A 13,240-nucleotide genomic window follows, 5' to 3' on the forward strand; every position below is an offset into this window, starting at 1 on the left:
TCATACACATGCCAGTGCAGAATACTTTGTATATTACCATGTAGAAAGCATTAATGTTGAATTGAAGTTAACTAAATTCCAGTCTTTTACTATTTTCCTAATTTAGTATCATTAAAACTTGGTATCCTTTTTCCCTCATAACCTGTCACTGCTTAGAGGCCTTCGAGGAAGAGGCCCACCTCCTTCATGGGCCTCTGAGCCTGAACGTCCCTCCATCCTTAGTGCATCAGAACTGAAGGAGCTTGATAAATTTGATAACCTAGATGCTGAAGCTGACGAAGGTTGGGCAGGTAGGAGACAAGATTAATAAAGCACTTTTAGATTTTATACACTTTGAAACAGTCAGTCTGAATTCTCCTTAATTTAATAGGTGCTCAGATGGAAGTGGATTATACAGAACAGCTGAATTTCAGTGATGATGATGAGCAAGGAAGTAGTAGTCCTAAAGAAAACAGCAGGTAAGTTGTGATATCTGTTACTAATAATAGTGTGAATTTGTTAATGTAACATGGACCACTTATTTAATTTTATTTTTGCCTGCTCTGGGTCTTTGTTGCTCACAGGCTTTCTGTAGTTGTGGCGAGTAGGGGCTATTCTCTAGTCTTGCACGGACTTCTCTTTGCGGTGGCGGCTTTTGTTGCAGAGCACGGGCTCTGGAGAGTGCGGGCTTCAGTAGTTATGGCCTGTGGGCCTAGTTGCCTCTTGGCATTTGGAATCTTCCTGGACCAGGGAGTCCAGGAAGTGAGCCCATGTCCCCTGCAGTGGCAGTTGGATTCTTAACGACTGGACCACCAGGGAAGTCCCACATGAGCCATTTATGCAAAGAGTTTTCATTGATAGGTATTTGTTCCCTGCTTATAGAATTTCTGTGTCCTACTCCGAGGATTTTTACTGGGTGGGAAGGTGATTGATGAGCCAAAGTTTCAAAGTATGAATAATCAAGGAATTAAGAGTCTGATGTTTCTAAAGAAAATACTTATTTTTTTAAAAGAAGCTGTTTATATGGCTCAGTCCCTAACCCGTTCGCCTAAAACTATCACAACATTGTTTGTTAGTTGGCTATACCTAATACAAAATAAAAAGTTAAAAACTGCATAGATGCTTGTCATCTAATGGAGGTACTTTGAGACACCGTATCAGGGATCATTTAAAACTTTTTACTTGCTTGACCTGATCCATATTTATGAAACTGGAGAAAACTTACTTGGGTTACAACAGCTGCTTCAAGTCTTTGATTTTTTTAACTTAACAAGGAGCAATAAGTTCTTGGGAAATGGGAGCTTTTCCTTTTTTTTTTTTAAAAACATGGGGCGAGGTCAGGAATATATGGGTCATAAAGCATAAAAATTGGGCTCTTAAACAGGAGCTTGCATGTACACATCGGTATAGTTTTTCAGCCATAATGTTGTAATACATTGCTGTTTGATTATCAGCTGTGAGATGCCTGTGATTTGTCATTACTTTTAAAATACTATAGCTTGATTGCTCTTTTTCACTAAATCAGAACAAATTAGAGTAAATGAGAATAATTAATTATCTGGAGTATTAGTTGCATTCAGATGAGAGTTTTGGGTGAGAATAATAGAATAATAGAAAATGATGGAATCATATTGTGTGTCAAGTGGGTGTGTCTGTATTTGACAAGTACTCTATTGCAGCTTATATCTTGTGATAATCTGGCCAAGCCCAGGCATTGCAGCTTATATCTTGTGATAATCTGTCCAAGCCCAGGCCCCATCTCATTGCAGATAATAGCGTATATTTCTTGAGTGAATAAATTAGCACTGCTCAATTAAAAAGCCACCTCATTCCTTAATGAATTTTCCCCCAAAACTGAATGAAAGTAATGTCTTTTTTATGTTGAGAAAATGCATTTACTTAACATTTATATTTTGTCTATTCTATTTATTATTTCACTTGGGTTTTGATTCTTCAGTGAGGATCAAAGTTCAAAAGCCTCTGAAAACACTGAAAACCGAAAAGAACCAGATGAAGTTTCCAACACCAAATCATCTTCTCAGATACCTACCCAGCCATCAGTAGCAAAAGGTCCCTATGGGAAAGGACCGCCATTTAATCAGGTTTGTGGGAATCATGAGGTTCTTGTCACTGCAGACAAGGGACAAGGATAAATTAATCTTATAATCATGGAGTTGGAAAAAGACTTAGGAAATGGAAACTATATATTTTTTCTTAAAGAGACATAAACCATAGACTTATTGCATACCAATAAGAGCTGTGTAAGAACTAGTAGTTGTCGAGTAGTATATGCTAAACCACAAGTTTGAATTTCATAAGCCATTGGTGAGTCGTTGGAAAATAAATTTGTGAATTCTGGAAAAGCAGGTTTTTTAAATTAATTATTAAGTAAAACCTGTATTTTGTGTGACTTTTAACTGACATAATAGGGAATGATGAATGAACAGAGAAATATAGACCATATCTTCATATGTGTGTGTGTGAGATCCTGAAATATAAAAACAAGTAACTAATCCATTCATATCTGGTTCCAGTGTTTTAAATGTTTCTTTTCTTTATATAAACTTAAAAAGTTTAGTCTGCCATTAGGAAAAAAATTCCATGAAAAGAATTGGACCTATATAAATAAAAATTTGAAATTAAAGGCATAATTCTCCACAGCCAGATTACTTGGGCTACAATTCTAGGATTTTCACACTAAGAATCTACTTTTAACAAAGTTATTTTGTGTTTGTAACTTTATTGAAATGCTTGAGTGATTCTATAGAATGTAGTTATAGGGACTGATGTATTTTTATTTAAAAAGGAAAAGAGTAATGATGTTTTACTTTTTGCAGTCTTTTGGTCTCACTGAAAAACATTACAGTCAGAAATATTTGAAGTAGATATTTTTTATCTTATTTTGTAAAAATTATTTTCTTTATAATAGGAACGTGGACCATCATCACACTTGCCACCACCTCCAAAGTTGCTTGCACAGCAGGTAAATCTTAATTAAATGCTTGTTAATGGACTGTAGGTATTATTTGCCCTGTTTGTTACAGTGGAAAGGTTCTGTGTTTCTAATTGATAATTTTTATGAAATAGTTACCAACCTTACCTTGTAGCTGCACCTCTTTCTTTAGCTTTCCCTCTTCCTTCTCAGCTCATTAGCATGCTCCTAATTTTTCTAAGAAAATAAAGAAGCACCTGTTCTTCCCAATCAAGTACCTTTCCTGTACTGACTTTTTTTCTATTGTCCTTGTTCCTTAGGACCACCTTTCTACTTGTTCCTGGATCCCATCTTTGTCGGTTACCAGTAATATTGTCTCTCACCTTTAAAAAAAGTTTTAAACTCCAACCCTTCTTCAACTCACTACAGTTCACACCTCCCCATCACCACCACCAATTTCCTCCCTATATCTCTGTTCTCCTTCATGGCAAAATTGTTTTAGTGAGTTCTTTACACTTCCTGCCATCACTTTCTCATTAACCCTCTCCAGTTATACTTTGATCTCCCAGTATACCTTTGAAAAAATGTTATTATCAAGATTAGTAATGACTGTTCCATCTTGCCACAATCCATTCTCCTGTATTCATTTACTTAATCTCAGCAGCAGTTAGCATAGGTAATCTCTTCGTCCCTCCATCCTTCTAAAATTTTGCTTTTGAAGTATCACAGATATTAACAATCCACAGGCCTTCCTTCCTTGATCACTCTGATGTGATAGGTGCACATACCATCACCGTCATCTGCACTAGTCATTTTCCTTTTAACCACTGCATGCTCTTTGTAGCATTTCTATACACATACAAGCTAAAACTAAAACATTTAGCAGAAAATGTAGAAGAAAGTCTTTATGAACTTGGGCCAACAAAAATGTCTTGGATGAGACAAAAAAGACATGAATTAGAAAGAAGAGATTGATCAGTCTGATTTTTTAAAAACATCTCTAAGGCAAAGAAAAGATCACAGGAAAAATACTAGTAATTCATCTGACAAGGAACTTATATTGGGTTGGGGGGGGGGGGTGCACGTACGTGTATTTAAAAACTCTTGCAACTCAACAATGAGACCAAAAAGTCCAACAGAATGATTTGAACATTCATTTCACAAAGTAAGGTATACAGATGGCTAATAAGCACATGGAAAAATGTTCAACATCTTTAGTTCCCAGCAAAATGAAAACTAAAACCACATTGAAATTTTGTTACATGTCCAGAATTTTCAAGGCTGATGGCACCAGATGTTGGCAAGGATATAGAGCAGGTGACACCCTCATACATTGCTGATGGAGCCATAAAACCTATAATCACTTTGGAAAACAGTTTGGCAGTTTCTTATAGAGAGAAACACATAGTTGCTATATGACTTGGCAGTTCCATTCCTGGGTATTCATCTAAAGGAAACGAAAACATGCATTTACACAAATACTTAAGCAGGAATGTCTGTAGCTGTCTTATTCCTACTTAAAAACTAGAAGCAATCCGAATGTATGTCCGTCCACAGACGAAACAGTATGCTTCTGATGCCGTAGTATCCAGCAATAGAATTCAGCGAACAGTTGTTGTACACTGACCCCAAAATCCCTACCATGAGCACCAGAAGCCAGATACAAAACAACATAACTTATTGTATTCATTTTTGTGAAATTTTAGGAAAGGCAGAACTACTCTATACTATAGAAGTAGATTACTGGTTGCATGGGGTCAGGGATTCATACAGAGGACTGACGAAAATGCTCTATATGTTGAATGGGGCAGTAGTTACATAAGTTTATCATTTGTCCAAAGTCATCAAACTATACAGTTAAAATATATGTATCACATTTTATGTAAATTATACTTCAGTAAAGTTGCTTTTCAAAAAAATGCTTACCCTGTGTAAATTAGGTGTGCTTATATAATTACTTTGTTTTTGCAGTTTGTCTTTGAGGTATAGATTAAGTAACAATACCAGAGAGATGAAGCAGTTTTTCTAAGATAAACTGTTAGTAAATGGTAGAGTCTGGATTTATGGTTTGTTTCTTTGGTTGGTTGTTTTTAGTATTCAGTCCAGTGTTTTCACCATATCATTGTTATCTCTTTTGTAGGAATTCTGAATAGTTACATGGCTTTTAAGGTTTCTTCACCCTAGTAGCTATTTATCAGTATTTTTAAAGCACATTTTTAAGTTCTTGATGTTTCAGCTCTTCATGTGTTTTTTTTCATTCTGCTTGTCTTTGTATAGTTGCTGACATTGATTTTAGACTTTGTAGTAATTGTTTTAGAGCACATCAGTTGAAAATTAAATCAGTAAAACTCAGTCTCTCAGGTGATCCCCTCTCCACCATGGGCTCTAGATATGAATCTCTCTTTAAACATAGACTTCTCAAAAAAAAGAATTCTCTACCCAGCCTGCTTTCTAGGAATTTCTTCTCCTTTGGCGTGTCAGCAGCAGCAGTGTCTCTATGTGCTTCACTTAGCATCTTTGACTGTCCACTCTTTCCTTGTAACTGTACCCCGATCTCAGCTCATGTGGTGCCATGTTGCATCTTTATGGATTCTTTTCTCCCTCTTTAGGCATTCCATCTCTCGCAGTTACTACTAAAGCACTCATATTCTAAATTTCCTTTGTCTCTAAATTTAGATTTTGAAATATATGTTGTGGCAGCTTCTAGTTTTACTCAGCTCAGATAATATTAGATGGCTGGATTAACTATTCTAGAAACTTATCTGGATATACTATTTTCCCCACATTGATTTTGCATTTAATGTGTATGTTTTTCAGGGAAATTTTCTGATATTCCATGGAGAATTTTGCTCCTGCTATATGTCTGTGATATATCCTGTGTTGTCATACTCATCTGAGAATTTATTTTAAAATTTCAGCATCCTCCTCCAGACCGACAGGCAGTACCTGGAAGACCAGGCCCTTTCCCCCCCAAGCAGCAGGTCCCAGATGAAGATGAAATATGGAAGCAAAGAAGAAGGCAGCAGTCAGAACTTTCTGCAGCAGTGGAACGTGCTCGTAAACGGCGTGAAGAGGAAGAGCGAAGAATGGAAGAACAAAGGAAAGCAGCATGTGCAGAGAAACTTAAACGACTGGATGAAAAGCTTGGCATAGTGGACAAACAACCCTCTCCAGAGGAAATCAGAGAAAGGGAACGAGAAAAAGAACGAGAAAAGGAACGGGAACGTGAGAAAGAACTTGAAAAAGAACAAGAGCGGGAGCAAGAAAAGGAGAGGGAAAAAGAAAGGGAAAGGCAACAGGAAAAGGAAAAAGAACTGGAGCGAGAACAGGAAAAACAGAGAGAAATGGAGAAGGAAAGAAAGCAAGAAAAAGAGAAGGAGCTAGAACGGCAGCAAGAAAAGGAAAAAGAACTGCAAAAGACGAAAGAACAGGAAAAGGAATGTGAGTTGGAGAAGAGAGACAGAGAGAAAGTGGATGAAAAAACTGAACACAAAGAACCTACTTCAGAACCTATGGTAGAAAAACCAGAAAGTGAAAACAGCTGTAACAAAGGTATGATAGTCTTGTTTGTCCTTAAATAAGCTTTGCAAAAGGCTTCCTATTACTTATATTGTGAATGTTGTATGTTTGTATATTTTTAAAATATGTAATCCAAATAAAAGTGATTGATGTTTTTTGGTTATAGGTTGAATTTTATTGGATACTTTTTTTTTAATTGAATACTTGAAAATGTGGGTTTTGTTCTGTAATTTTTTTATTATGATAAAATTCATGTAGCATAAAATTTAGCATCTTAACCATTTTTTATTAAAATGATATTAAAAGCACTCATAATGAACTATCACTGCCATCTATCTCCAGAACTCCTTTCATCTTGTGAAATCAAAATTCTGTATCTATTAAACAATAACTTCCCAGCCCCTGGGTGGTGATTCTGCTTCCTTCCTGTGGGTGTGATTGTAACTGTTGTCAGTGCCTCGTGTGGGTGGAATCATATAGTATTTGTCTTTCTGTGACTGACATTTTTATCATAATGTCCTTAAGTTTTATCAGTTGTAGCATGAGTGAAAGAAAAAAAGAAAGGATAGAATTTCCTTCCTTTTTAAATCTACTAATTCATCATATAAATGCATACACACACCATATTTTGCTTACCCAATCTGTTGATGGACACTTGGGTCGATTCCATGTTTTACCTATTTTGAATAATATTGATGTGACTATGAGTGTACAGATATCTCTTTGAGACCCTATTTTCATTTCTTTTGAGTCAGGCGTACCTCAGATGTTGCAGGTTTGTTCCAGACCATAGCAATAAAGCAAGTCATGTGAATTTTTTGATTTCCCAGTGCATATAAAAGTTATGTTTACACTATTCTACAGACTATTAAGTGTGCAGTAGCATTTTCTTTAGAAATATATATATATGTGTGTATATATATATATATAGTATATGCATACCTTAATAATACTTTATTGCTAAAAATACTAACCGTCACTAACCCTTCAGTAAGTCATCATCTTTTCGCTGGTGAGGGAGTCTTACATCAGTGTTAATGCTGCTGATGATCCGGGTGGTGGTTGCTGAAGGTTGGAGTGGTAGCTGTGGCAAATGTCTTAAGATAGCAATGAAGTTTGCTGCATCAGTTGGCTCTTATTTTACAAATGATTTCTCTATAGCATCAATGCTGTTTCATAATTTTATCCACAAAAAATCTTTCAAAATTGGAGTCAGTCCTCTCAAACCCTGCTGATGCTTTACCAAATAAGTTTATGTAATAATAATCTAAATCTTTTGTTGTCTTTTTAACAGTCTTCATAGTCATCCCCAAGGAGTAGATTCCATCTCATAAAAACCACTTTCTTCGTTCATCCATTGGAAAGCAGCTTATTGTCTATTCAAGTTTTGTCATAAGATGGCAGCAATTCAGTTGTATCTCAGCTCCACTTCAAATTCTAGCTCTCTTGCTGTTTCTGCCACATCTGCAGTTACTTCTTCCACTGCAGTCTTGAACGCCTCAAAATTGTCCAATACTAAGTTGAATAAAAGAAGCAAAAGGAGGCACCCTTGTCTTCTTCCTGATCTTGCAGAAAAACTTCTCAGCCTGTCAACATTGAGTGTGGTATTAGCTGTGGGTTTCTGATAAGTGGATTTTATTATGTTGAAGTAGTTTCCTTCTATTCCTGGTTTGAGTATTTTTATCATAAAAATGTGTTGAATTTTGTCAAAAATCCTTTTCTGTATTAATTTTGATGATCATGTTATTTTCCCTTCATTCTGTCAATGTGTAGTATATTGATCAATTTGTATATATTGAACCATCCTTGCATCCCAGGAATATATCGCACTTGGTAATTAGTATACTATCAGTATATTGCTAAATTCTGTTTTCTAGTATTTTGTTGAGAATTTTTGCATCAGTGTTCATAAGAGATATTTGTATTTATCTGCAGTTTTCTTGTGTCTTTGTTTAGCTTTGGTATCATGTTGATGCTGGTCTTGTAAATTAATTAGGAAGTGTTCCCTCCTCTTCAGTTTTTGGAAGTTTGAGAAGAATTGATGTTAGTTTTTTAAATGTTTGGTGGAATTCATCCATGAAGCCATCAGGTCCAGGACTTTTCTTTGCTGCAAGATTTGTGATTGCCAGGTCAATCTCCTGACTAGTTAAAAGTGTTCACATTTTATATTTCTTTGTGATTTTTAGTGTTGGTAGATGTTTTTGTCTGGGAGACTGTACATTTCATCTAGGTTATCCAGTTCATTGGTGTACAGTTGTTCATAGTTCTCTCATAATCCTTTTTATTTCTGTAGGATTGGTAGTAGTGTCCCATTTTCATTTCTAATTTTAGTAATTTGAGTCTTTTTTTCCTTAGTTTACTCTCCCAGCTAAATATTTGTCAATTTTGTAGAGCTTGTCAAAGAACCAACTTTTGTTTTCATTGATTTTTCTCTATTTTTCTGTTCTCTCTTGATCTCTGCTGTGAATTTTATTTCCTTCTGGTACCTTGGGTTTGGTTCTTATTCTCATTCCTTAAGTCATAACTCTGGGTTATTGATTTTGAGGATTTCCTATTTTTCCTTAATGCAACCATTTATAGCTATAAATTCCCCCCTTTACTTTTCTTGCATCCGGTAAGTTTTTTTATGTTGTGTTTTCGTTTACATTCATCTCTTCGGTATTTTCCAACTTCCCTTGCACTTTCTTTTTTAATTTTTTGGTTGTTTAAGAGTGTTATTTAATTTCTTGGAGAAGGAAATGGCAACCCACTCCAATATTCTTCCCTGAAAAGGCAATAGACAGAGGAGCCTGGCGGGCTGCAGTACATCGGGCTACATGACTGAGCATGCATGCATGAGGGTGGAGAGAGATGGGCTGGTAGCAGTAAACTGGTAGAACTAAAAAAAAAAAAACTTATTTAATTTCCACAAATTTATGAATATTCCTTACTTCTCTAGTGGTTTTGAACTTCTTTCCATTTTGGTTAGAGAAAAAACTTTTCTATATCTGTCTTTTGAACTCTTTTGAGAGTTAATTTGGGTCCTAACATCGTCTGTTCTGAAAATGTCCTTGAAAAGAATATATATGCTGTTTTTGAGTAGAGTGTTCTGTATATGTCTGTGAATCTAGTTGGTTTGGTGGTGGTTTAGTCACTAAGTCATGTCTGACTCTTTTGACCCCATGGACTATATAGCCTGCCAGGCTCCTCTGTCCGTGGGATTCTCCAGGCAAGAATACTGGAGCGGGTTGCCATTTTCTTCTCCAAGGGATCTTCCCGGCCCAGGAATCAAACCTGGGTCTCCTGCATTGTAGGCAGAGCTACAAGGGAAGCCCAGAGTTGGTCTAGTTGGTTTAGTAAGTCCTTTTTCCTTACTTCTTTGTGGCTGTTCTATTCATCATTGAGATAGGGTTGTTGAAGCCTCTGAATGTACAAGTATGTATCCCCCAGTATTTTGCATCATACTTTTTTTGATGGTCATGTTACTAGGTGTGTAAATGTTTATAATTGTTGCGTCTTGCTGTATTGAACCTTTTATTAGTATTTAATGACCTTCTTCGGAGAAGGCAATGGCACCCCACTCCAGTACTCTTGCCTGGAAAATCCATGGACAGAGGAGCCTGGTAGGCTGCAGTCCATGGGGTCACTAAGAGTCGGACACGACTGAGCAACTTGACTTTCACTTTTCTCTTTCATGCATTGGAGAAGGAAATGGCAACCCACTCCAGTGTTCTTGCCTGGAGAATCCCAGGGACAGCGGAGCCTGGTGGGCTGTCGTCTATGGGGTCGCACAGAGTCAGACACCACTGAAGCAACTTCGCATTAGCATTAGCAATGACCTTCTTTGTCTCTTGTAAAACTTTGATTTAAAGTCAGTTTTATCTCAGTGTAGCCACCCTGCTCTCTTTGGTTACTATTTCCATGGAATGTCTTTTCATTTTCAGTTTATTTGTATCTTTGGATCTAAAGTGAGTTTATTGTAGATATCATATAGTTAGATGACCTTCAGTTCTATTTTGTCAGCAAAATAGTATTGGCTTCATACATAGATGCTGATTCTTTTACTCTTTTCTGATTCCACAGCATTTAACTAAATGAAATCTCCTTTGTTTATACATGGGTTAATACCTCTAAAACTTAAAGTTGAATAGAGTTTAATGGGAATTTTGGATTGTCATAATTAAATGACTGCTCTGTTCATAATTTCATATTTGTTTTTCTACCAGCTTAGATATATAAAAGCTTTCATAGGTTATCTATATGCTTACCAGAATGCTTCCCCTCCCCACCCCCCCAAAAAAAAACTTTGCTGGACTTCCCTGGTGGTCCAGTGGTTAATACTCTGTGCTTCCATCACAGGAGGCATGGGTTCATACCTGTTGATGTGTGGCACCGCACCCCCCCACCCCCCAAAAAAAGCCTTTGCTAGCTATAATCAGCTGATGTGTTCTTCCCAAAATTGGATCATAAACTCTAATTAATAGAACTATGCTCCAAATTTAAAGTTTCATCTTAGTAGAGTTAACAGTGATTTAAGATAGAAATAGTTTTATTTCAGTACATTTCTGTTATGGAAATACTGAAATTTTTTTTACCGTAAAACTCATGCTGTTTCTATAAGACAATGCTGCTTGAAGTTATAAAGCTATTTAAAGTTTTCCTTTAAGTTTTTAATCTGTATTCTAAGTTGCCTTCAAATTTGGTCCTTAATGTCACTATAAAGAGAAGTAAGAGTGTTTTATCTCAACTTTTTCTTATCTCAACTTTTTTAGAAAATAAGATATAGCCCGTGCAGATTGTTTAGTTACCACATTTCACAGATTTCTTATATTAAGCAGTCTAGAGATAATTTGATGTTGATTATGGGCTTTTATTATGTATCCTAAGCACTTAGCTCAAAACACTTAAAAAAGGTAAAGCAAAAGTTCTCACCACAGAAATGAAAAATATTTTATTACTTTAAAATTGATGAATTCTGAAAGAACAATCTTTGAGAATTTTATTCGCAATTAGTGAGAAAAGACCATGAATTAGAAATAAGGAAATTCCTTTAATTAGTCATAGTTTTGCAAGCAAATACATGTGTTGACCCTGATTAATTTACCGTCAACAGCGACTATATATTGTACATGGACTAATTTTAGTTTTGTTTGTAGTGATCATTATTTAGTGGCACTTGTATTTTCATTCACATTTCATATGTCCTCTGATGGCAATTTAACTTTAGCTGGGTTTACCAGTAAGGTGTACCCATTTCATTTTTAAGTGTTGCACCTTCTTGGCTGTCTTTTCCCTCTTAATATTTTATCATTTTTAAAACATTTTTAATATCGAATGTAATACAAAGTGTGACTTTTGATTCTTTACTGCGTGGTTTTACATTGACTTTACATTAGCTTTCCCCTTAAAATTCACCTCTGATTCTCTAAGAAAAGAATTTATAACATAACATGGCTTTGTAGTTGTAACAAATGTCATTTTCTAGAATGAATATAACTCTGGTTTTCTTTGGGATGAGAACTTTTTTTGGTTGAAGGGATGTGTGTGGTTCTCCTTTTTGTGTATCATAATTGATACCCTTTACATAGAACAATGATTTATATATTTGAAGATACTGGTGATCATTTGGTTGTCATGATCATTCGTTTTATGATCATTAAAATGAATGATCATAGTTAAATTCATTATATTATCATTATCATTATATTATTATATTATCAATTATATCAATATATCAATTATATTATCATTATAATATTATCATTAGTTAATATTATATCTATAGATAATAGTCCCCTAATCAAAAAAATTTTATAAACCAGCATGTTCTATTTTAAGTATTTATAGGCCATTCTTGCTTTCATCTAAATGCTAGTGAACCACAAGTAAATGTTGACAGTAGTGTTAATATTTATTGAAACAGTGAAAAATAGAATTTGAAATGGTTTATTATCACAAAATATCAAATACAGACTTTTGTATAATAAAGCATCTGGGCATGTGAGTTCTGTCTTAAGAATCCAGCTTTGAGAAAATCTGAGGTTTTGTTAAACTAACGTTACCTCATTGCATTGATGGTTACCAATATTAAAATACAAAATGGTGTTTTGGAGTAAGGATACTTTCTTCCTCATTAGCTTTTAAAATATGTCTGATTATTTCACTCCAGTATGAACAGCATGTATTAATGTTAAGTGTCATAGATGAGTATAATTTTCTTTCACCTTTTCTTTGGACAGAGGATGACCCAGTTTTCACTAGACAAGATAGCAATCGCAGTGAGAAAGAGACCACGCAGGTAGCACATGAACCAGAACCAGAATCAGGGTCTCAGCCTCGGCCTGCTGTATTATCTGGCTATTTTAAACAGTTTCAGAAGTCTTTACCACCACGATTCCAGCGGCAGCAGGTAACAATAAAAACATTTTATCTTGTACGTGTGTTTGAAAGGTTTATTGTTCAGTAGTATGAGAAATAATTTAACATAAAATTCAAAATACCCAAAACATACAAATTTCCTCTGAAAAGTTTGCCTCTTTTAAATTAGTAAAAGTTTGTTGATATGGGCTTTATACGTTCCTTTTTTTCTGCCTCATCTTCCTTTCTAGGAAATGGTTTCTTGCAGTAAAATCAATGAGTGATTAGTTGCTCAAGTATAAGGCAGAATGTCATAACTGAACCTGTGTTCTCTTGTCTTGCCATCTCTCACTGTCAAATGTGTTTTGAGTTCTTTTCCCTTAGGGTTTCAAAAAAGTCTGTTTTCCAATATGATTGGTTGTATTAATTTATCACATGGAACTAAAGGCTCAAAATGTGAGATCCTGCCTATTT

General features: G+C 35.4%; 1 protein-coding gene across 13 annotated transcripts in view; it reads left to right on the top strand.

The window, feature by feature from the left end:
• PRRC2C (proline rich coiled-coil 2C) overlaps positions 1–13,240 on the top strand; it is a 95,564-nt gene that overhangs the window by 37,450 nt on the left and 44,874 nt on the right. For all 13 annotated transcript variants that reach the window (XM_070768156.1, XM_070768150.1, XM_070768160.1 and 10 more), the window contains exons 8-13: positions 157–290; positions 371–458; positions 1,937–2,081; positions 2,909–2,962; positions 5,830–6,463; positions 12,649–12,818. In XM_070768156.1, coding sequence (XP_070624257.1) covers positions 157–290; positions 371–458; positions 1,937–2,081; positions 2,909–2,962; positions 5,830–6,463; positions 12,649–12,818 — 1,225 coding nt within the window. The remainder of the gene's footprint in view (positions 1–156; positions 291–370; positions 459–1,936; positions 2,082–2,908; positions 2,963–5,829; positions 6,464–12,648; positions 12,819–13,240) is intronic.

The sequence above is a fragment of the Bos indicus genome, chromosome 16, assembly GCF_029378745.1.
Source record: "Bos indicus isolate NIAB-ARS_2022 breed Sahiwal x Tharparkar chromosome 16, NIAB-ARS_B.indTharparkar_mat_pri_1.0, whole genome shotgun sequence".
NCBI lineage: Eukaryota > Metazoa > Chordata > Mammalia > Artiodactyla > Bovidae > Bos > Bos indicus.